Source organism: Orcinus orca, chromosome 17 (genome assembly GCF_937001465.1).
Source record: "Orcinus orca chromosome 17, mOrcOrc1.1, whole genome shotgun sequence".
NCBI lineage: Eukaryota > Metazoa > Chordata > Mammalia > Artiodactyla > Delphinidae > Orcinus > Orcinus orca.
In genome coordinates, this window is record NC_064575.1 from 86,409,869 (window position 1) to 86,430,222 (window position 20,354).

Below are 20,354 nucleotides of genomic sequence, written 5' to 3' on the forward strand. Positions count from 1 at the left end.
GGCAGCAGAGGGCTCGCGCTCCTTGGCCAGGCCTCCCATCACCTACCTGCTCGGCAGCCCATCTCGGGGCCTCTGCCCTCACACTGCCCCGCAGCCCTGCTGGCTGGCGCTCGGCGCGCTCCACCTTGCAGCCGGCCCTTCTCGGGATGCGGCTCACAGCCTCTCACTCGCAGAGCGCCACGCAGCCTACTGCTCAGGGTTAGAGGGCCCTGGCCACCTGCACCCCTCCCCGTCTCTCCAGCTCCCCTCCAGCCCCAGAGCCAGGGCTGCCATCTGCTCGGCAGGCACCTCGCTGCATCCCCGCTGCACCTCTGGCTCTCACACCAGTCGCCCGTGTCCCTCTGGTGACCCCCTAGGACATTCACGCTTGCATGTACGTCACGAAGAGGCCCCAGCACCTGGACGTGGCCGAGCTGAGAGACACTGGAGGGCAGCCCAAGCGGGAGCGTGTGACACAGTGGGAACACGACCAGACCCCTGAATGCTACAAGCCCCGGCCCTCAGGGACCCGCATGTCACCACTACGTAAAGAGACTCAGGAAGAGAGGAGTGGGGGGGGGCAGGTGCCCCTCCCGCACAGTCCCCAGTGGGACGGCTCCTCCGAGAGTCACACGTGAGCACAGCCTGGCTCCCCGGGAAAGGGGGTGGTGGCCGCGCAGACGCGGGATCCAAGCAACTCCAGGGAAAGGCCCACGAGCTCAATAGCAAAAGTTCCTGAGAGGCAGAGGGTGAGCAGGCAGCTAGCTGCAAAGTGAACACACGCCCGCCAAAGCCTCCAAGACACCAGCAGGACTGGCTGGGACCACAAAAAAAAGCAAAACAAAACACTAAAGGCGACACCTTGGCAGGTGTGCCCGCAGACAGGCAAAACCCACGCGACACCGTTTCTGCAGCACCGAGACGAGGCAAGCCCTGCACAGAGGGCAGGATGAGAAGCTTAAAGGCAGGTGGGTGGGTTTGGAGGCTGGCTGGCTGCGGAAGGCTGAGAAACTGAGCCAGTGTTGCTACGGTTCACCTGAAGAATACGGAGGCCAGACACACAGTCTCTGGCTCTGCATTTTGGTGGGGGGAGGGGCTCGTCTCAGCAAACGTCTCTGTGAGGAGACAAAGAAACCTTGACCCCCCACCTCAGATGGCGAGTAAAAGTTAACTCACGAAGGATCGTAGGCTGAATATAAATGCTAAAATAGCCAAGCTTCTAGAAGAAAGCGTGACCTTGGGGTAGGCAACTATTTCTTCAACACGACACAAAGAGCACTACTCATAAAAGAAGACTGATAAATTAGACAGCACTGAAAGGCAAGCCCCACGCTGTGAGAAGATATCTGATAGAGAAATGTAGCCATAATATATAAAGAACACTAGCAAATCAATAAAAAAAACAAACTAATACCAAAGTGGGCAAAAGACTCCATAGGGCACTTCACGAAGGTCTGCCAAAGTGGGAGAAGACGCTGGCACCGTGAGTCATCAGGACGTGAGATGCCACCCTAGCCCCCGTGACCGGAGCACCCTCACACTGTGGCACAAGTGCAGGCTAGGACAGCCATGGGGGAGACCGGCCTTCCCTGCTACAGCCCAGCATCCATCCACCCGCTGAGGCTGCAGTTCCATAGAGAGGAGGGCTCCTTGTCACTCGGCAACATGCCCAACAGGACAGAGAGCAGCAGAGCCTGGAAATAACCCAGACGTCCATCGAGAGCAAAACGCGCACAGTGTGGCACACCCTGAGAGGAGTGCGGCACAGGGAGGGAAAAGAAGACGCCTCTGCTGCACACAGCACCACCTCAGCTGGCTCAGGCTGCCGTAAGGCACCACAGACGGGCGGCTAGGTTGGCCCACAGTTCTGGAGGCCGGAAGCCCCAGCTCAAGGCACCAGCAGGGCTGGTTCCTGGTGAGGCCTTTCCTCCTGGCCTGCAGGTGGCGTCTGAGTGCTCAGCTCTGGCGTCTCTTCCTCTGCTTATAAAGACACCAAACCTATCAGATTAGGGCCCCACCCTAAATGACCACATTTAACCTTAACCACCTCTGTAAAGGCCTAGTCTCCAAATATAGCCACACTGGGGTTCAGAGACTCAGCCTATGAATTTGGATGATTCAGTCCACAACAAACGGTGAGCAAAAGAAGTCACACACAAAACAGTACCTACTATATGAATCCACTGGTATGAAGTTCAAAAGTTTGGAGACAGAGCTAGTCTAGAGGCCAGAGGCCAGAGGAGTGGTACCTATGGGTGGCTGGCTGGGGACGTGACGGGAAGGAGCATGTGGGAGCTCCCGGGGCAGGAGACGGGCATACCCCGACCTGTGCGGTAGGCACGCAAGATGAAAACCCACAGAACTGACCACTGAAAATACAAACCACCACAAATGTTTTGCAAAGGGAAATCAAAGAGAAAGATCTGTCCAGAAGGCCAAGTTCAGGAACAAGGTTTGTACATGACAAAAGTGACATTTTTAAATACTGGAAAAAAAGTCTGAACGTCTAGTGGTCCAGAGACAACCAGGTAATAAGCGTTAAGCAAAATTAAATTTGACCTTTAGTCTTACACCATGTCCCCAATAAAGTCCAGGTAGGTTACAGTTTTAAATGCAAACCTTGAAAACATAGCACTAGAAGAAAATAACTGAACTCATGTAATCTTGGGATGAGGAAGGCTGTTCTAAGCAAATCAATATACTAAGTCTTAACAGACTGAGAGATTTAAGAACACAGAAAAGTAAAAAGTTCTGTTAAAAATCCAAAAGGGTGCCCCCCACCCCGAATACTTAGAGAGTCTTGAAAACCTGTAAGAAACAGGCCAGAGACAAATGAACAGTACACATAAAGAATGCTGAACTTGACAAAGAGTATGAATAAAACTGAAATTAAAAGAGTTCCCTGGTGGTCTAGCAGTTAGGATTTCACGCTTTCGCTGCTGTGGCCCGGGTTCAATCCCTGGTCGGGGAACTGAGATTCTCACAAGCCATGTGGTGTGGGGGAAAAAAAAAAAAAACTGAAATGAAAACTGGACAGCATTCTCCTCCAGTAAATTGTCGAAAAGTTTCTGGCAGTGGCAGTTAACGCCAAGAAGGACACGAGAAGATGCAAACCAGCACGGCAGGAGGTGCCCCCCTGGCTCTCCCTAAAGCCCAGAACCAGGGCGGCCCCTCCTGGGTGGACCGACCTCAGTGAGGTGGACAAAAGAGGCACAACTTCAACAGCCGGGTCAGGCTGTAGCCACCTACGCGGCAAGCCAAATGTTGCCTCGGGAACACATCCGGGCTGCAGACACCATGGGGCAGAGCCATCTGTGGGAGGGAGGAGGTGGCGGCAGTGCGGTCCCATCGGCGCTGGGTCTCACGCGGCAGAGACCTTGCTAGCACCTGCTGGTGGAGGATGGTCCAGGTGGAAAGCGCTCAGCCAGGGCCCGGCCCCAAGGAGGCCCTAGGGGTGGGGTGGGGGGAGCCCTGGAGGGCAGAGCGGCCAAGCCCACCCTCCCTCCCAGGGCCAGACACCGGAGCCCAGCAAGCCCAGCAAGGCGGGGTGGGACAGGTGGCCTGGCCACGCCCACATGCAAGTCCCGAGCTGGGCATACCCACCTGGGCCCCTACCGGGCAGGTGGGCAGGGCGGGGCGGACTGGGAGGGGCCTGGCGCACCCCCTCTGCCCTGCCCCACCCCCAGAGGATCCCCCTTGCCAAGGGGACAGAGCCTGGGCCATAATTCATGCTCCCCTGCCTATGCTTTATGGCCTTCTTAATTCGGCTCCTGCTACTATTAATGTAGTTAATGCTGAGATTATATCTATTTTCTGGCGTCAGACGGTGATTTATTCAAGCCATGTTTCCGGTGGAGGCTCCCACGCTGTTAAATCAAGCGCCTTGCCAATTAAGTGCTGACTTGGGAAGTGGACGCAATCTTAACAGACATCTAACCGCAAATTAAACCGGGGCTCCTTACTCTGGGGAGTGGGTGGGGCAGCCACAGAAACCTTGCTGACTTCGGAGAAAGTCCGAGGAAAATAAACCGGCTCTGCGCCCGCCTGCTGCTCTGGCTCCAGGAGATGGGAGTGCAGGCCCAGAGCCAGGCTCAGCCGGAGCTGGGCTCAGGGTCCTGCCTGGCCGCGGTGACTGCCCTGCAGAAGGGGTGGCCGGGGCAAGGGCAGCCGTCAGCGGGCCTGCCCCAACTCACAGAGGTCTTTGCAACCGCAGCCCCTCCCACTTGGGACAAATGTTTAAAAGGAGACACCCCACGATTCCTCCACTGTCCACCAGTTCGCACGTGCAGTGGCTGGAGAGGCCCTCTGACAGCCTTAGCAGGGTGCCAGGGGGGAGAAGATGTGACGTGGACGCCCCAGCAGTGGATGGACGACATTCTGGCTCAGCAACCCCGGTCCTGGTTGGAGCCCTCAATGGCCAGGGGTGGAAGAGGGGCAAACCAAAGCCCACCTCTGAGGACCCACATGGCGACATGCTGGGGGTGGGGGTGGGGGCTAAGTGCCGAGTCATGGCAGGGGGAGGACATGCCCACCCAACCCCCCAAGAGCCCAGCAGCTACTTGGGTGCCCCTGTGCCCTTTGGGAGCCCCCTGCCCAGAGAAGCTGAGGGTGACGCGGAGCAGGGCTGATGCCACAGGGTGGGGCACGGGGAGGAGGTGGTGGCCAGGCTGCCTGAGGCCCACCAGGGGCCTGAGCGGGCACCTGCTTGTGGGAGCCCTTTGGGCACGGTCCCCAGCAAGGGGAGCCCCCCGGACCCCACAGCCAACGCAGGGAGCCCATTTCCCTGAGCTACCCAGACCCCTAGAACAACGCCTCCCCCCAACCCATCTCCAGAGGCCCTGGCTAGGCCCCGAGGGGAATCGTGCCGTGGAGTAAGCTCAGGCAGGAGGCTGGACGCACGCAAAGAGTTAAATACGGTATTGATTATTTGAACGATGCTTTACTACCGCCTCTAAGCCAGGATAAAAGTGGCATTTCAAACGGCGTTTGACTGTGGAAGGCACCCAGGAAGCACTGGTGGACAAGGACGCTTTCTGTCTCCCCGTTGGGGGCAGTACTTTCAGCTGCCCCTGCTCCTCATCCCCCGGGACACCGACACAGACGCACGAGGGCCCACAGTGCAAGGTGTGGCCAGGGCCTGGGCACCCCCGAGGGCCACCTCCCACAGGGCCCCACGGGGAGGGACCTCACGGGACCTGCCCAGCTTCCTTCCAACAGTGCCGCTGCCTTCGGAACAAAGCTTCCCCCGGGGCGAACGGCAGGGATGCTCTCTCTAGGTTTATCCTGAAACACCCAACCTGGCCTGTCCCACTCTTCCTCTGTGAGTCGCTGTACTGTCACCAAGCGCACGGGGAGGCCACACCGTGGCCTGTGCTCTGGCCGTGGCAGTGGCAGTGTCGCACGGGGCCCTGCAGGGTGCTGTCCCGTCAGCGCTGGCCCACAAGGAGCCAGGCCCGGGCGAGGCTCCTGCCTGCCTGACCCTTTTCCACGCCGGTCTGGAGGCTGCTGGGCAGGGCTTGGCCACACAAGCCAGCTCCCGTAGGGCAAAGAAGCCCCCTGCACGTCTCATGATCAAGACGCAGTGCGCTACGGCAGGCGAAGCAGGCCCGGCCACAGGCAGCAGAGATGGAGGGTGGCCTGGGAGAGCCCTTCCCCGAGGGGCAGCTGCAGCGAAGCGCGGAGGCTGGGGGGTGGCGCTGGGTCACGGGGTGGCGCCGGGCGCGGGCGTTCTAGAGTAAGAGCGCTTCACAGCCTGCCACCGCCGGGACCCCGGCCACTCGGCACGCCCTCCCTCCTCACCTCCCTGTCCCCGGCACCACGCGCACGCCTGAGGCGCCAGGGAGCGGCGTCCCACACTGCAAGAGGAAGGGCACGGGGCAGTGGGAGCAGGACAGAAGGGAGACACGCGCACGTCCGTCCATGGAGAGAAAGACACCAATGTGTGGAGGCAGCGACAAAAAAGCAGGGCCAAGGGATGAAGCAAGAGGGCTGAAGGCTCGAGGGCCCAGGAGTCACACACAGACGAGGCACCAGCAGGGCTGGGGCTGGCCAGACGACAGAGGCCGTCCCAGGAGGGACCTGCGGCAGAGCGCCCTGGCCTGCTCAGGGGGCCGCTGTGCCCTGCACCCCGGCCTTGGCCCCAGCCCTGTGCGGCAGCTCCTGCCTACCAGCATGGCCCTCAGGGACACTGACCCAGGGGTGCACCCTGGGCCAGCGAGCTCCGGGCCAGCTCACCACGGGCCCGGAGAGGGAGGGACCATGGCCACGGAACGGCAGCCCCTGGCCTGAGACAGAGCAAACGGGGGCTCCAGTGTAGGCCGCCAGCCTCCGCTCCCACGCCGCCTGCAGATGGAACACAGGTGCCACCTGTCAATGTGGTCTCGCCACAAACACTCCGGCTACAGTGCCTGTGACCCTGGGCCCACGCCAGTGGTCCCCATGGCCAGGGAAGAAGTGGTGGCACAGAGCTGCGTTGGGGGGCAACTGTCACGGGGGGCTGTGTGGCCACTGGGGAGGACGGGCCAGAGGCTCGGACTGATGGGGAAGAGGCACGTGAGCCCCACCCGGCCCCACCCCACACCAAGTACCCGCACACCCCATGTCAATGCCCCCGCAGTGCCAGCACAGACAGCCGAGGAGGAGCATGGCTCTGCCTCGCCCCTGCCTGGGAGCACACGGGCCGCGTGGCACTGGGGTGGCCCGGCCGAGCACAGCCTCCCCTCGCTCAGGGCTCCAGACCCTTAGTGCTGACTCCCTGCAGCGCTGGCCATGTCCCCCGACATCACGGGTCCGTCCTAGAGCTGCCCACACGGGGCAGGACGGGGACTGAGAGAACGAACAGACCCTGGGCCCAGAGGGACAGGCTGGCCTGGTGCTCGGCTCCTAAGGGCAGGGGGTTCCACATGCCAGCCCACACCGGTGGCGGTGCTTGACAGAGAGCACAGAAGAGAAGGAAGGCAGCAGGGCCACCTCGGCCTGTGCACCAGCTGGGCCCTGGCATCCAGGGCCCTCTCCTCAGGGTCCTGCATCCCAGGCCAGGCCCTGCCAGCGAGGGGCTGAGCTCTAACGTGGCCAAGAAAGGCCCCACTTCTGGACCAGGTTCCGGAGGGAGAGCGGGTAGTCCTCAACGTCCCAGCCTCAGTGCCGACAGGGGACAGCTGTGCCCTGGCAAGGCTGGTCTCCTCCCTCACCTCCCCGAAACCATCAAGGGGGTGAGGGGTCAAGGCCCCACATCGTCGCCCGAGCCCCAGGCCCTCCCCAAACCCACCGGGGAGCGCAGGCAGGCATTCAGGCCTCAGGGCTGCTGACAGCTGAAAGGCCTGCTAGACTCAGGCAGAGAGAGAAATAAATAAGCAAGACGCGCTTTGAACGGACTTCCAAATTAAGAGTTGCATCCTTGCTGTCAGGCCCCTGCCAGCAGTTTCCGCGGCACCTCCCGTGCAGAAATGCACCTCAGCCCATTTATTAGAATGATGAGGGCAAAGGGACCTACAACTGCACTCCTTCCTTAATGAGCAGCCGAAGGGATCGGTAAGCATAATTTCAGAGGCCAGTAATATTTTATATAATCGCAGAGTGGTTTAAATTGAAAACCCCCAACTGAATCAATATTTACTGCATTGAAACGAAATGAATAGTAATAAGTCACTAAGCTCTCTGTCCTGTTTCATAAAATAAAAAATTATAAAAATGAGCCCAGGCGCAGGGAGGCCATCACATTAACTTTTACAGCACTTGGGGAGCCGTAACTGCCTGTTCTCATAAAATAAAATTCTAAAAAACCTGCCAGAGGAGACCTGCTTCAGCACCACGTGGGGAAGCAGGCGGGGGCGGGGGGCAGGAAGGGAGGGGGCAGGGTCACCCCAGGTCCCTCCCTGACCCCTACTGGCGCCCACCAATTCCCTTAAAGAGGTCCCACACTAATCTCTCCAAAGCTCAGCACCAAGAGCTGGGTCACACCTCCCTGTCACCCTCAGGCCAAACTTCCTGCTCTGATTTCTTTTCTCATAATCCTTTTTCTTTTTTAATAAATAAATTTATTTATTTTTGGCTCTGTTGGGTCTTCGTTGCTGTCCGTGGGCTTTTCTCTAGTTGCGACGAGCGAGGCGCTACTCTTCGTTGCGGTGCGCGGGCTTCTCATTGCGGTGGCTTCTCTTGTTCCGGAGCACAGGCTCCAGGCACGCGGGCTTCAGCAGTTGTGGCACGTGGGCTCAGCAGTTGTGACGCACGGGCTTAGTTGCTCTGCGGCATGTGGGATCTTCCTGGACCAGGGCTCGAACCCAGGTCCCCTGCATCGGCAGGCAGATTCTCAACCACTGCGCCCCCCTGAGGGAAGTCCTTCCTGCTCTGATTTCTTTACCTGTTTCTTCCAATCCCACCCTGAGGGATGCCCTTGGCTGCTCCCGGGGCACAGGCAAGGCTGTCCTCTGACCACTCGCAGGCCCGGGGCTGGTAAGGGGTGTATGTGAGTGAGGGTGGAGGACAGGGTCCAGCACAGAGCAGCAGCCTGCGCTCCCCGTGGGCCTGGAGAGGTTGAGAAAGACCAGGCTTCCCCTCTGGGGCTCCAGGTCCCCCAGGAGACCCAGGCCTGCAGGGTTCCCTTGGGGGCTGGGGAGGCGATGCTGGCAGAGAGCAGAGCCAGGTGAGAGCCTCCGGGGGGAAGGGTCCTTGACCTCACACTCTGAATGCGGGGCTGAGGATGGCGGCACAGCAGCCACGGGGCACAAGCCCCCCAGAGGGCCGAGAGCCCCCATGGACCCACCACCAGACTCCTGGGCAGGAAACAAGGCGCTCATTCAAGCTGAGGCTGACTTGGCCAGGAAAGGCGCGGACACAGAGCCTTGAACAAGTGGACCACTCCCGCAGCTCAAGAACAGGAGACAAACCAGCAATTAAAAACGGGCAAAAGATGTGAGCACAAAAGAAGACACAAAAGAACACAAGAACAATCCCGTGCCTGAGCGGTCAACATGACTGGTAATCAGGGAAATGCAAATTAAACCACGACGAGATGCGATGGGAACTGGAACAGTAAGGGGGCGCTGCTCCGGGAGGGGACCCGGGTCTACACAAAGAGCCCTGCGAGAGCGGGGAGCCGCCCGCCCTCGCCCTCGAGAGCAGGGCAGTCAGTAATCGCTGGGGGTGGCTGCAGGCGGAAGTGCCGAGTGTGCACCTCCCCTGCGGCGTCTAGAACCAGCCAAAAGGACCACAGTGAAAGCGGCCAGAAGAGGGCTCCTCAGGGGAGTCACGAGGGCACAGGGGGAGGCGGCCTGAAGCAGCAGCAGCAGCAGCATGGAGACAGCTGTGCGCACAGGTGCGCAGACTCTGACCCAGGAAGGCCTGCAAGGAGGACGCACCCCGCTGCCCGGACCCGCTCGACATGCTCCCGTCACCCCTTGGCACTGTTGACGAGACCCTCGGCAGTGCGGCTGCGAGCGGCCAGGAGCCACTGTGCTGCCAGGAGCCAGGGTCCGCAGACGCGGCTGGTTCCGGGCTGGAAGAGGGCAAGTCCCAGGTGAGCCTGGAAGCTTCCACTGGGCAGGTGAGGGAGGCTTGGTGAGTGACGGTGCCACGTGGAAAGGAGACAGGGCCAGCCCAGAGGGGGCCTCCGTGGGCCAGCACCATGGCCGACGAAGGGTCGAGTGAATCACATCAACAGATTATAGCCTGAAAAGTAAGAATCGGGAGTCCACACCATTATAAATAAATGAATATACGAGGCAACGGGAGATGAGGGACAGCAGTTCCTTACAGGAACCCGACCAACCGATATGCAAGGAACGAGGGGCTGGAAATCACTAAGGGTCTAGGAGGAGCGGGTGAGGCCCAGCAAGGAACAGGACGCCCACACAGGCTCGACGCCACAATCACCTAGAGGGACCCACAGCGCTCCTGCCCAAACGGCGAAGCTGAGTCTCGTCACACCCGAGGAGACCTCTGCTGCCCTGGTCAAGGGCACCAAGGCTGCAATGTCCTCACAAATGGTCTGTGCAGAGAGTGGAAACAATACAGCAGATGCGGCAAGGTACAAATAACCGGTGGATTTAGGTGAAGAATACACAGCAGTTCCATGTACTACTTTTGCAACTTTTCTATAAGTTCAGAAGTATGTGAAATAAAGTTACCCCCAAAATTAAACGCAAGACACTGATTAGGAGGGACCAGGAGTGAGCCAGCAGCGCACGGCGACAGCCCCCGTCCCCGCCCTGCCCACTGGCCCAGGCCCGCCCTGGCTCCTCCATGCATCCCTCCCACACGACAGCCCCCGGCTCACAGCTCTCCTGGGGCTGAGGGGTGGTCAGCAGCAACAGGGCGCTGCCCCCAATGTGCTGACATAAAAGTGGCCCACTCAGGCCACAAGCCACAGAGCAGGGCTACAGCCCAGTGGCGACCATCTGCAGGGCCAGGCAGAGTGGTGGTCAGTGGGCAGCAGGGCCCTGGGCCGCAGCTTCCAAGCAGGCAGGGGCCTGACACAGGACAGGCCCTCTACGGACACTTGGGGAGCGAGTGGACTGGCTCCTCTTCCGCAGGCCCAGGGGCAGCTGGGAGCCACTAGCCACCCGCCTGGGGACTCCGCCTGTTCTGCTCCACCAGGCCTGAGCTGCAACACACAGGGACCAGGCAAAGAAAATGCTCAGGTGCCACCCAACTGAAAGCCACAACCCCAACAACCCCAAGCTCCAGCCCGGATGGAAGGCCCTTCTCCCGGAGGGGACAGCCCCGTCAGGGCAGAGACCAGGCTCCACAGAATGTGTTGGGGGACCCCTCCTGTCCCACTCCTCCACTCTCACTGCCCCCAACCCCGGGCACAAGCCAGGTGGGGGCAGGCGGCGGGGAAACCCCGCCTCTGACACGAAACCAGGACAGTCCTGACTGCCTGCTGCCGACGGATCAGGCGGGGCCCGAAGCGGTCATCCGGGACCCTCAGCCCAGGGGGCGTCCCGGTGAGACCAGGGGAACGTTCTCCTCGCTTGAGACGGGCACTTTCTGCTGTAAAAGAACCAGTCCAGAGCTCTGCTACCCATTCGCCAAAACCCCTTCAGCCCCTTCACAGGCAGCCGGAGCGGCGCTCGGCCCGGCAGCCTCCTCGGCTGTCAGTACAAGCTGCCCTCGGGCAGAGCTGTCGTGGGGCAGCTAGAGGCACAGGGCTGGACGGAGCCAGGCGCGGCATGCAGCTCCCCAGCCTCCACATCAGAGGCAGGCGAGCACCCCCAGGACCGTGCAAGCCAGGTCAAGGTCAAGGTCGGCCACGGTGTGTGCCCAGGGCCTGCACACAGCAGTCACAGCCTGGGAAGAGGGGCCGCCAGGAGGAAGGGTCGCAGCCCCCACCGACATCTCCCCAGCCCCTGCGGGTCCAGCAGCAGGGCCCAGGTCCCACCTTCCACACCAGCCTCCGCTGCCCTCTGAGCAGACATCCCGGGCTCCTTCCCAGCTCCTTCCCGGGAAAGGCCCTCACAATGTGGCCCACACAGACCTCGCTGGCCCCAGCCCCAGAGGAGCCTTCTCTGGGCTCCTTGGTGGTCCGTCCACCCTGGGTGAGTCTCAGCGCTTCCCAGCACTCGCCACCCCGTGAAAGTATTCGCTTCATCCTCTGCTTGCTTCCTGACCCTCTGCCCACTGGGAGGCGAGTGCTGCGGGCAGAGAACTCGCCCGCACAGGATGGCTGCCCACAGGGATCTGCAGGGGAGCCCCGCTGCCCAGCACTGGGCACCCTACTAGCTCCGTCACAGGGTTGCGGCCTGGGCTGAGCTGGGAGGGGTCTCTGCACACCATCAGGCTGGGGCCTCGCCAGAGAGACAGCGGGACCCCGGACTCTGGCCATGGTGGAGGCGACTGGAAGGGAACACTGCTTTCCCAGAAGGGTTCTCCCCGGGGTCCCTCTAACTGCCACACTCTTCAGGGCAGGGCAGAAGGCTGTGGGGACCCCAGTTCCACTGGTCTGCACAGGACACTCCCTTCTCTGACTGAAGGCTGTATTCCCCCCTTCAATTCCTATGTTGAAGCCCTAAACCCAGTGTGATGCTGTTTGGAGGTGGGGCCTTTGGGAGGTGATGAAGGTGAGATGAGGTCGTCAGGGTGGGGCCCTGTGATGGGATTAGTGTCCTCATTAAGACCCCCGAGCCTTCTGCTCTCCCTCCACACATGAGGACACAGCGAGCAGGTGGCTGTCTGCAACCTGGAGGAGAAATGGGCCCGGCCAGCACCCTGACCTCAGACGTGCAGCCTCCAGACTGTGAGGAACACACACCTGTGGTATAAGCCGCCCCGTGTGAGGCGTTTCGTTATGGCAGCCCGAGCTGCCCAACACCCCGATAACCAGAGGTGAGAAGGAGGCCGAGCAGGGCCAAGGCTGGCCTCCTGCTCTCCAGGGAGTCGGCAAGGGTAGGCGTGAAGGGAGGACGTGGAGCCGAGGCCACCCCACAGGGACACTGCCCATCCTCGCCCCGAATTCCTCTTTAATAATGACTCGTGGGCTTCCCTGGTGGCGCAGTGGTTGAGGGTCCGCCTGCCGATGCAGGGTTCATGCCCCGGTCCGGGAAGATCCCACATGCCGCGGAGCGGCTGGGCCCGTGAGCCATGGCTGCTGAGTCTGCGCGTCCGGAGCCTGTGCTCCGCAACGGGAGAGGCCACAGCAGTGAGAGGCCCGCGGACCAGAAAAAAAAAAAAAAAAAGAAAAATCGCAGCCCAAACCTCGTCAAACTGCCCAGAGATTACTTAAGATTTACGGCACAGACACAAAAATAAAATAAAATAAGGCAGCCCAGCGAGCGGCAGCCCCTGTGACAGCACCATTTGTAGTCGGGATGGAGCAGCCGCCAGACTCATCTGCTTAAGCACAGGGGCTTCTGTTTATTCTGCACTTTCGTGTCAAATGAATTTGGAAAGAAAAAAAGTGACAGACAGTTTAGGGATAAAAGTCGCATTTCAACTTCAGTTCAGATTAATGAACTTGTTGGAAGCTGGCGAGGACACAGGCAAATCCACAAATCTTAGAACAAAAAAAATTAACTCCTCGCTTAGTGTGTGCCTCAGCCCCGGGGTGTGCTCGTGGGCCCCCCTGCTGCCCAGGTCCTGGGAGCCAGCTCTGGGCAGCGGCGCTGTGCAGTCCTCGAGCCCCAGCCACGCCTCCTGGGGCCCTGGACCCGGCCTGCCCGGGCCAGCTTCCACGCCCCCTGCACGCAGGCAGCCCCAAAGCCGGAGCCGTGGTGCCGAGGATTCTGCCCCACTCAGGCCACAGTCCTTCCCAGGAGGGGCAGCCACCCCCCACCCTGTGTGCCTCCTGCTCCGGCCTCCACACGCTCCCCTGGCCAGGGCAGCGGCTGCCTCATCCAGCCCATGGCTCTCAACGGGATGGGCAGTGCCCACGGCGTCCAGGAGCTGCTGCCCGGCCGTTTCCCACCTTCCGTCTGCCCCAACGTGGACGAGGGCTGACCGGCCGACAGAACCGACGGGCTAACTGCCCTACTTCCAGCTGACTCTCCTCTCGGGTGTTTCTGGAGTCAGGGCCTCACCACAGAAGCACCAGAACCTCCTCCACCTCCAGACCAGACAGCTGGTGGGGGGAAGGGGACCCCAGGACTCCTGCTGTGAATGTGGGCTACCATGTGGCCCCTCAGCTCCCCACATATGAGGCCAAAACTGACATGGGGCTCAGAGTAGGTTTCTGTCTAAACCGGGAAACAGTGCAAAGCCGCCTTGCGAGGCAGACGTGCAGCCTGCCACCCAGGACAGCAGTCAGTGGTGGCCACACTGCCACGGTGGCTCAAGTCATGGTGTGGAACACGGGCTTCCGGGAGGGGAGAGGCCAAGGACCCTGCAACCCTCTGCCTCTTCCCAGACACTAGGAGCCAGGCCTGGGGATGCCCACCTCCCGAGCCCCCCCAGAGCAGGGAGCGGGCAGGGAGCCGTGCCGCCCCTGACCCAGGGCCAGCAGGGTGGGGAGGAGAGGAGAACGCTGCAGCGTTCAAAGGCAACGTGCCTCTCCTGAGGCCGCCGGCTCCGCCCCAAGAGTTTGGAAGGCGAGGGGCCCCAACACGAGTGAGGGCCGTGCTGAGAGTGGAGGAGGGGCCTGGGCAGCGCCCTGTTGCATCCCTCTCGGGAGAGGGCTCGCAGCAGCCCCGCCACCTCTGAAGTCTTTCTAAAGCCAGGCCCCTCGCGGTGCGGGACTGAGCGTGGCGTCGCACAGGGAGGGCAGGGATTTGCCAAGGCCATGGCCGTCAGGCGCGGGTCTGGGCTGAGCCCAGGGTCACACGCTGTGTGCCGCCTACCGGGGGCTCCCTGGGCTCCCCCAGGCTGGCAGCCCCCGCCACGCACACACAGCTTCCTCTCTGCAGAGACTCACAGTGAGGGGTCTGCAGGGGGGTGGGGTCCAGGGCCACCTCATGCTAACACTGGCACTCAGCTGCTGGGCCACCCGCCTCACCTCCCACCTGTGTCCACCAGCCCCCAACTCTGCCCACTGAGATTTCCAGAACTGCTGGGGCCTGCCTGCCAGCCTGCCCCTCGGAGGTGTCCTCTCTCCATGGGGGACACAGACCGGGAGGCCCAAGAAGAGCCTTTGGTTCCTGGGCTCAGCCCCGCTGCCTGGTGGAACCGCCCTGCTTTCTCATCACTGCAGCAGCCCGTAGCCCACACTGGCCTCAGTCCAGCCACCAGCCCCCCCACCCCCCTTCTGCCAGGGAGAGCTGAGGAACCTGCAGCTTACAGGACAGAGGCCAAGGCCATGGCCAAGGCCAGGTGGCCCCAGAACCTCTCTGGGACCTGCTGACCATACACAGGCAGCCCCAGCTCTGATGGAGCTGAAGGAGGAGGGTGGGAGGGCATCAGACTGGCCTCCGGCCCTGGAGACAAGCCCTTCCTGCTGCCTCGACAAGCTGAGCCTGGCGTGTACGGCCGACGGCAGGCTGGGCAGCTGGAGGGTGGCAACTGCTGAGAAGGCAGCCTCGCCAGGGCACAGGTGGCCTTGAGCATAGGAAGCCCGGGCCACTGGCAGCCCAACCCACGCCTCCCAGGGCGTCCTGGCCGCTCGGCCCTGCTGCCCCACAGACCATGTCCAGAGGCCAGGCCCTCAGGGTCCAGGGCTCTGGGTTCAAGGAGCCTCCCAGGTGCGTGGCGATGGGTCAGGCAGGCCTGCAGAGAGGCAGGCGGGCGGAGGGAGGCCTCACCGAGCACAGCCCACACATGCCCTCAGTGCACACGTGGCCATCCTGGCGTGGGCTCGGCCGCACCTCCATGCCCAGGGAGGGCACTGGGGCCTGGTACAGCTGGGAACCTGCCTCAGAGCGCCCAGACACCAAGCACAGGCCAGGGCCGCGGGGCCTGAGCCATCGGGCACTCGGCACGGCCCTTGGCGGGGCTACACACAGCCATCTAGGGGCACGCCCTCCCCATAAGGCCCGGTACCACCTTCGCTGGGAGCTTGAGGCAAGCAGTGGCCGGGCGGGGCTGGCAGCTGGGCTGGGCCTGTCCTGATGGCCCATCCTATCCACCTGACCCGAGTGCGGACCTCACACACCTGTCCATGAGGCAGCCTCCACCTGTCTCCAGAACTGAGGGGAAGGCACACCCCCCGCCCTGCTGCTGACCGGGCTGTTCTCGGCCTGATGGGCTCAACACTCCAGCTGAAAGTAGGAGGCGGCTGCTGCCTCGGGGGCGCCCCCAGCCACCGCCCTCCTCAGGGGCCCTCGACCCCTGAGCCTGGCACCTATTTCTGCTCAGTGGCCACATCAGGGCCTGGCACACTCAACACTGGGCCAGCTGGACCCACACCTGGGCTTCCGTGGCACTCAGAGGCCAGGAAGGAGAGGCCCGCTGGTGCCTCCCTGACGAAGGTCACCCCCGGTCCCCAGCCAGGCCCCCTGGGAGAGGCGGGGCCAGGCCAGGGCTGCCAACGCGGGCAGGAAGGCCGACTGCAGGAGGGGGAGAGAGGAGCAAGAATCAATAAACCTGAACCTCATTCACGAAGATCTGGGGCTCTTATTAAGTAAATTAATTTAATTTAGCTCGATCATGACTCCCAATCACAGTGATTTAGTGAGGGGGAAATCGCATTAGGAAAGGCCATGCTCACCAGATAGGAGAATGGAAGAAAATTAGACCCACTTAGCACCGTGAATTAATATGGAAATAGAAGGTGTAAATTTAACCTTATCGAGAGAGTGAAAATTATCTTCATAAATTTGTAGAAATAGTCCCCAAGATGCTTATAAATCTATTTAAAACAAAAATACTACAAAAAGTGCAGTAAAATTAATTTAAAATATACTTCCAGCTACTGCCTCCAGAAAAGTCGGTAGCAGGGCCAAGTTTCGTGTGGCCTGGTGGGAAGGGAGGAGGGCAATGGCCACCGCTGACCTCCAGGCACACCTACCATGGGCCAGTAGGCCAGCACCTCCTCTCCCATGTCCAGAGAGTGGGGGGCCCGTGGGGGGCTGGCAGGATGGCCCCTGCCCAGGACTATAGCTGCTCTGCCCCGTGGCCCAGCCCTTTGGGGCACAATGGCCCCCTGGCCCCAAGGCCTGAGGCCATGTGCTCTGGAGTGCCCAGCACAGCCAGCTGGAAGCCCACACTGGGCCAAGGGGCTCCCACACCGCTCCCCAGAAGGACAGAGGGAGGGGACCTGCCACTGCCTGATTCCAACCCACGCAGGCTGTCACCCCTTCCCCTGCCTCATTGAAGGAAGGAGCCGCACCCCAACCTCTGCAGCCCTCCTGCTTCTGGGCCCAGGGGACCCAGAAAAGAAGAGGGAGCCGACCGCACCACACATGCCCTCCAGCAGAAGCAGCCTGGAGCGAGGCCACAGCGCTCAGCGTGCAGGCCAGACCCTGGTGTGGGCGGCCGGAGAGGCACACAGCCTCACCCCCCCCCAACCCCGTAACAACCAATACATCGATAGTGAGATGGCCCAGCCTCTCTCACCAGAAGCTTCTCCCTGAGGGACACCCAGGTGGCGCGGCTGCTCCCAGACCACCACCACCACCCCCCTGCCCCAAGCTGGCAGCTGGCTGCTAGCGGACGGGGAGCGAGCGTGTCTGCGTGAGTGCACGGCACACACAGGCCGGCCACACGTCTCGTGCAGAAATTGCTAGACAGAAAAATTAGCCCATTCCCCAGCCAACAACTGTAGACCAAGCACTTCTGGGGGTGTGCTCGGTCCTCAGGCCCCGCCCTGCACTTTGAAGCCCAGCAGCCACAGGCCTCCTACCTGGACAGGGAGAGCCGCAGTGCCCGCCAGGAGGGCGGGGCCAGGGGCCCGGGGGCGGGGCTGAGAGGTGAGGCCTGGGTCTTCTTGACGATGCGGTAGCGAGTCTTGATCACTTTGCTGGTGGGAGGGGTCCGCTGGCCGTGCAGGCTGGAGGCTGCAGGGAAACCCAGACACGGGTGGTCAGTGGAGGTAGGTGGGGCCTCCCATCACCCCCTGATCCAACCCCCCGCCCACTCCCAGAGAGCTCAGCAGCCCCAGGCTGCCGGAGCCGGAGGCGGCCAGCGCGGCCTCCAGGAGAGCAAGCGGGGCGGGTGCGGCCAGCTGCAGCAGCTGGCGTGGCAGGCCGGTGCTCCCCGTGGGCAGCGAGGAGGGGCCCACGGTCGGGTCCGCGAGGCTGCGGGCGTGAAGCGCTCACCGCCCTCTCTGGGAACCCTCACCGGGTGTCCATGTAGATTTATGTACTTAATCACTTCTGTTTTCAGAACATTTTGCAGGGTGATGTACACCACAGCTTTATTTCTTGCTGAATGTTTCATGCAATTAACAGGGATCTGTTTTGCCCCAGTTCCCTTCCACTTGATAGCCAGCAATTTCCCCATAGCTATGAGGAACGCATCTAATTGCCCGGCTTTCATAATATACAGCTCTAACTGCCCAGATAATTAAAGCTAACGCAGCACGGGAACACGGGCGCTGCTGCCTCTTGTGACCGACCCAGCACCCCAGCCCCTCAGGCCAGGCTGCTCGGACCCTGGTTCCCAAAGGCGCCTCCCTGTGGCCCCACCTAACCTGCCTGCACGGAGCCCAGGGCTCTGCTTGGAAGGGGGGCCCCTACCAGCCACCCCAGCAGCAGACACCTTCTGGGCAGCACAGCCAGGCAGGGGGTGAGGGGCGTGGGGGGAGGGTGAATGCGAAGGGGCAGAGACAAGGAGGCCAGGAAAACACACACGTGCTCTCACCACCAGAGCTTCGGCACAAGGACAGGCCTATGATCCCTGGGCAAGAATTAGCTGACCCTCAGCTGAAGGCCGCCTGGGGTCCAGGGTGGCCCAGGAGAGGGAGCACAGCAGGGGCACGGTGGCACCAGACACACAGGTTCCCACACTCCTGGCTGCTCAGGGCCAGCCACCCCGCTCCCTGACAGCACAAACCGGTGCTCCACGACCCGAACCTGCTCCCCTGGGCCCCAAGGACATATCCTCCCAGCACCTGCAAACTCCACGAGAAGCGGTGACTGCTCAGTGAACAGTGACAGTAACACTGGGTAGAAGTCACCTTCCAGAGCCCTAAACACAACAGACCACCAGCCCACAGCCAGGCCCTCCCCCAGTCAGCAATCAGCACCTTGGCCCAGATGCCTTCTCTCCAAGGCTCACCCAGCCTGATGGGCGGTGGGGTGCGGGGCCTGCCTGGGAGCAGGCAGGACAAGTCCGCCCCACGGGAGCTACCGCACCTGCACGGCCATCAGGACAGCACTATGCCTCCTTGTCCAGATGCTGGAAGAGCCCCTCCCTCAGGTGTCCCCAAACCCATCCCTGGGGCACTGCAGCCTCTAACAGGGCTCCCGTGCACCCACATGAGAAGGCCAGGACACAGCACAGGCTCAGAGCCCCCCGAGAGCCCCCAGACCAGAGGAGCAGCATGTGCAGGCTCCACGCACCCAGCCGGGGTCGGGGTGGACATGGGGCTGCGAGGTCCAGGGAGTGCTGAGAGCGGAGGACGCCTCTGCCCCCGGGACTGGAGGCAGGGGCCCACAGCGGCTGCCCGCCAGGGGTCCACAGAAGTTCGCGCCAGGCCAGGCCAGCACCCCCCAGTCTCCATCTCCGTCTCCGTCTCTCTCTCCTTCAAGGGTGGCAGCTCAGGGGGCAGTCAGGGAGAAAGAGGGAAGCCCGGCAGAAGCACCGGGCGTCGCCCGGGATGCCTGATCCTGCTGAGTGACCAAAGTGAGGGGCTCTAGCTCCAGGCAGCCCCACACACTTGGGATGTACGGGAGAGCCTCGCACACAGGGGGCATCGGTAAATAAATGTTGAATTGAATTTTCAAGGTCTTACAAGCAAGAAGAGACCAATGAAAATGGCTAACAGCTTGTCCCAGCTAAGCACTCAGGAGCGCAGGAATCCCTCTAAGTCACTGCCAAGCCCCACGCTGACACCACGGCCCCAAACCCACTCCCTGCTCCCACAGCCTCTGCACCTGGACAGCCCACCTGCCTATCCCCTCCGCCGCCGCTGGGGCCACCCGCCCTCGGCCCCCTTCTGAGGGGGGCAGCTCCTACACCAGCCACCACCTGCCAGGCTGGGCTGCAACACGCACCCTAGAGCCCCAGGGCCCTGGCTGTGCAGCTCGGGGGCACCAGTGTGCAGGGTGGGAAGGAGGGCTGGGCTGTGCTGGGGCAGGGCCCCTCCTCAACAACTTTGTTTTCATCCTGAGCGCCGGGAGCCCCAGGCCTGGCCAGCTTCACCCCCCCTCGCCCAGAGGCACAACATCGGCTTCTCCCATCCCCCTCCCTGTTCCACCAGATGCCACCTCCTCCAGGAAGCCGCCAGGCCCCAATGCCCAAGGGACTGGACTCTGCATTCCGCAAAGTTCCTCTTGGGACATACCACCTCTGGGCCTGGCCCTCATTCCTGCTGTTAACGGGCATCAGTATTTATAACATTCCTTTGCAATGCAGCCCCACTGTGAAATTTAACTTTTCACTAACTTACTGCATTTTACTTATTAGTACCTGATAACCACTTCTAAGAAAATACAAAGTAATAAAGTAGGCCCCCCTCTTAAAAGGCTAAGTGTCACCTCCCAGACTTCGGCCCCCGTCAGACCCCAGCCCCCGCGATCCCGAGAGGCAGAGGGGAGGGCACAGCAGCCCATGCCCCGCCCCCCAGAGTGGGGCTGTGACCCTCACAGCCTGGCCCCGCAGACCCTCCTGGTCTTCCCCATGAGCAGCCTAGCTGTGGGGGTGGAAGCACTCAGGACAGCGGCCCTGCAGAGAACAGGCCAGGGCGCCCACGCTGAGGGCACAGAGAGCTCAGCAGGGCGGACAGATGGCTGGTGTCGCCCCCCATCCTACGGCTGATAGGAGTGAGAGCTCCTCAGACCACGCATGGCACACAGGGACCGGAACCTCGAACCCAGTGCAAAGGCAGAGCGGCAGGCATGGGCAAGCTCCCC

General features: G+C 61.6%; 1 protein-coding gene across 2 annotated transcripts in view; it reads right to left on the reverse strand.

The window, feature by feature from the left end:
* ZC3H3 (zinc finger CCCH-type containing 3) overlaps positions 1 to 20,354 on the reverse strand; it is an 82,749-nt gene that overhangs the window by 35,736 nt on the left and 26,659 nt on the right. For both annotated transcript variants that reach the window (XM_049700690.1, XM_049700689.1), the window contains exon 4: positions 17,183 to 17,336. In XM_049700690.1, the coding sequence (XP_049556647.1) occupies positions 17,183 to 17,336 (154 nt within the window). The remainder of the gene's footprint in view (positions 1 to 17,182; positions 17,337 to 20,354) is intronic.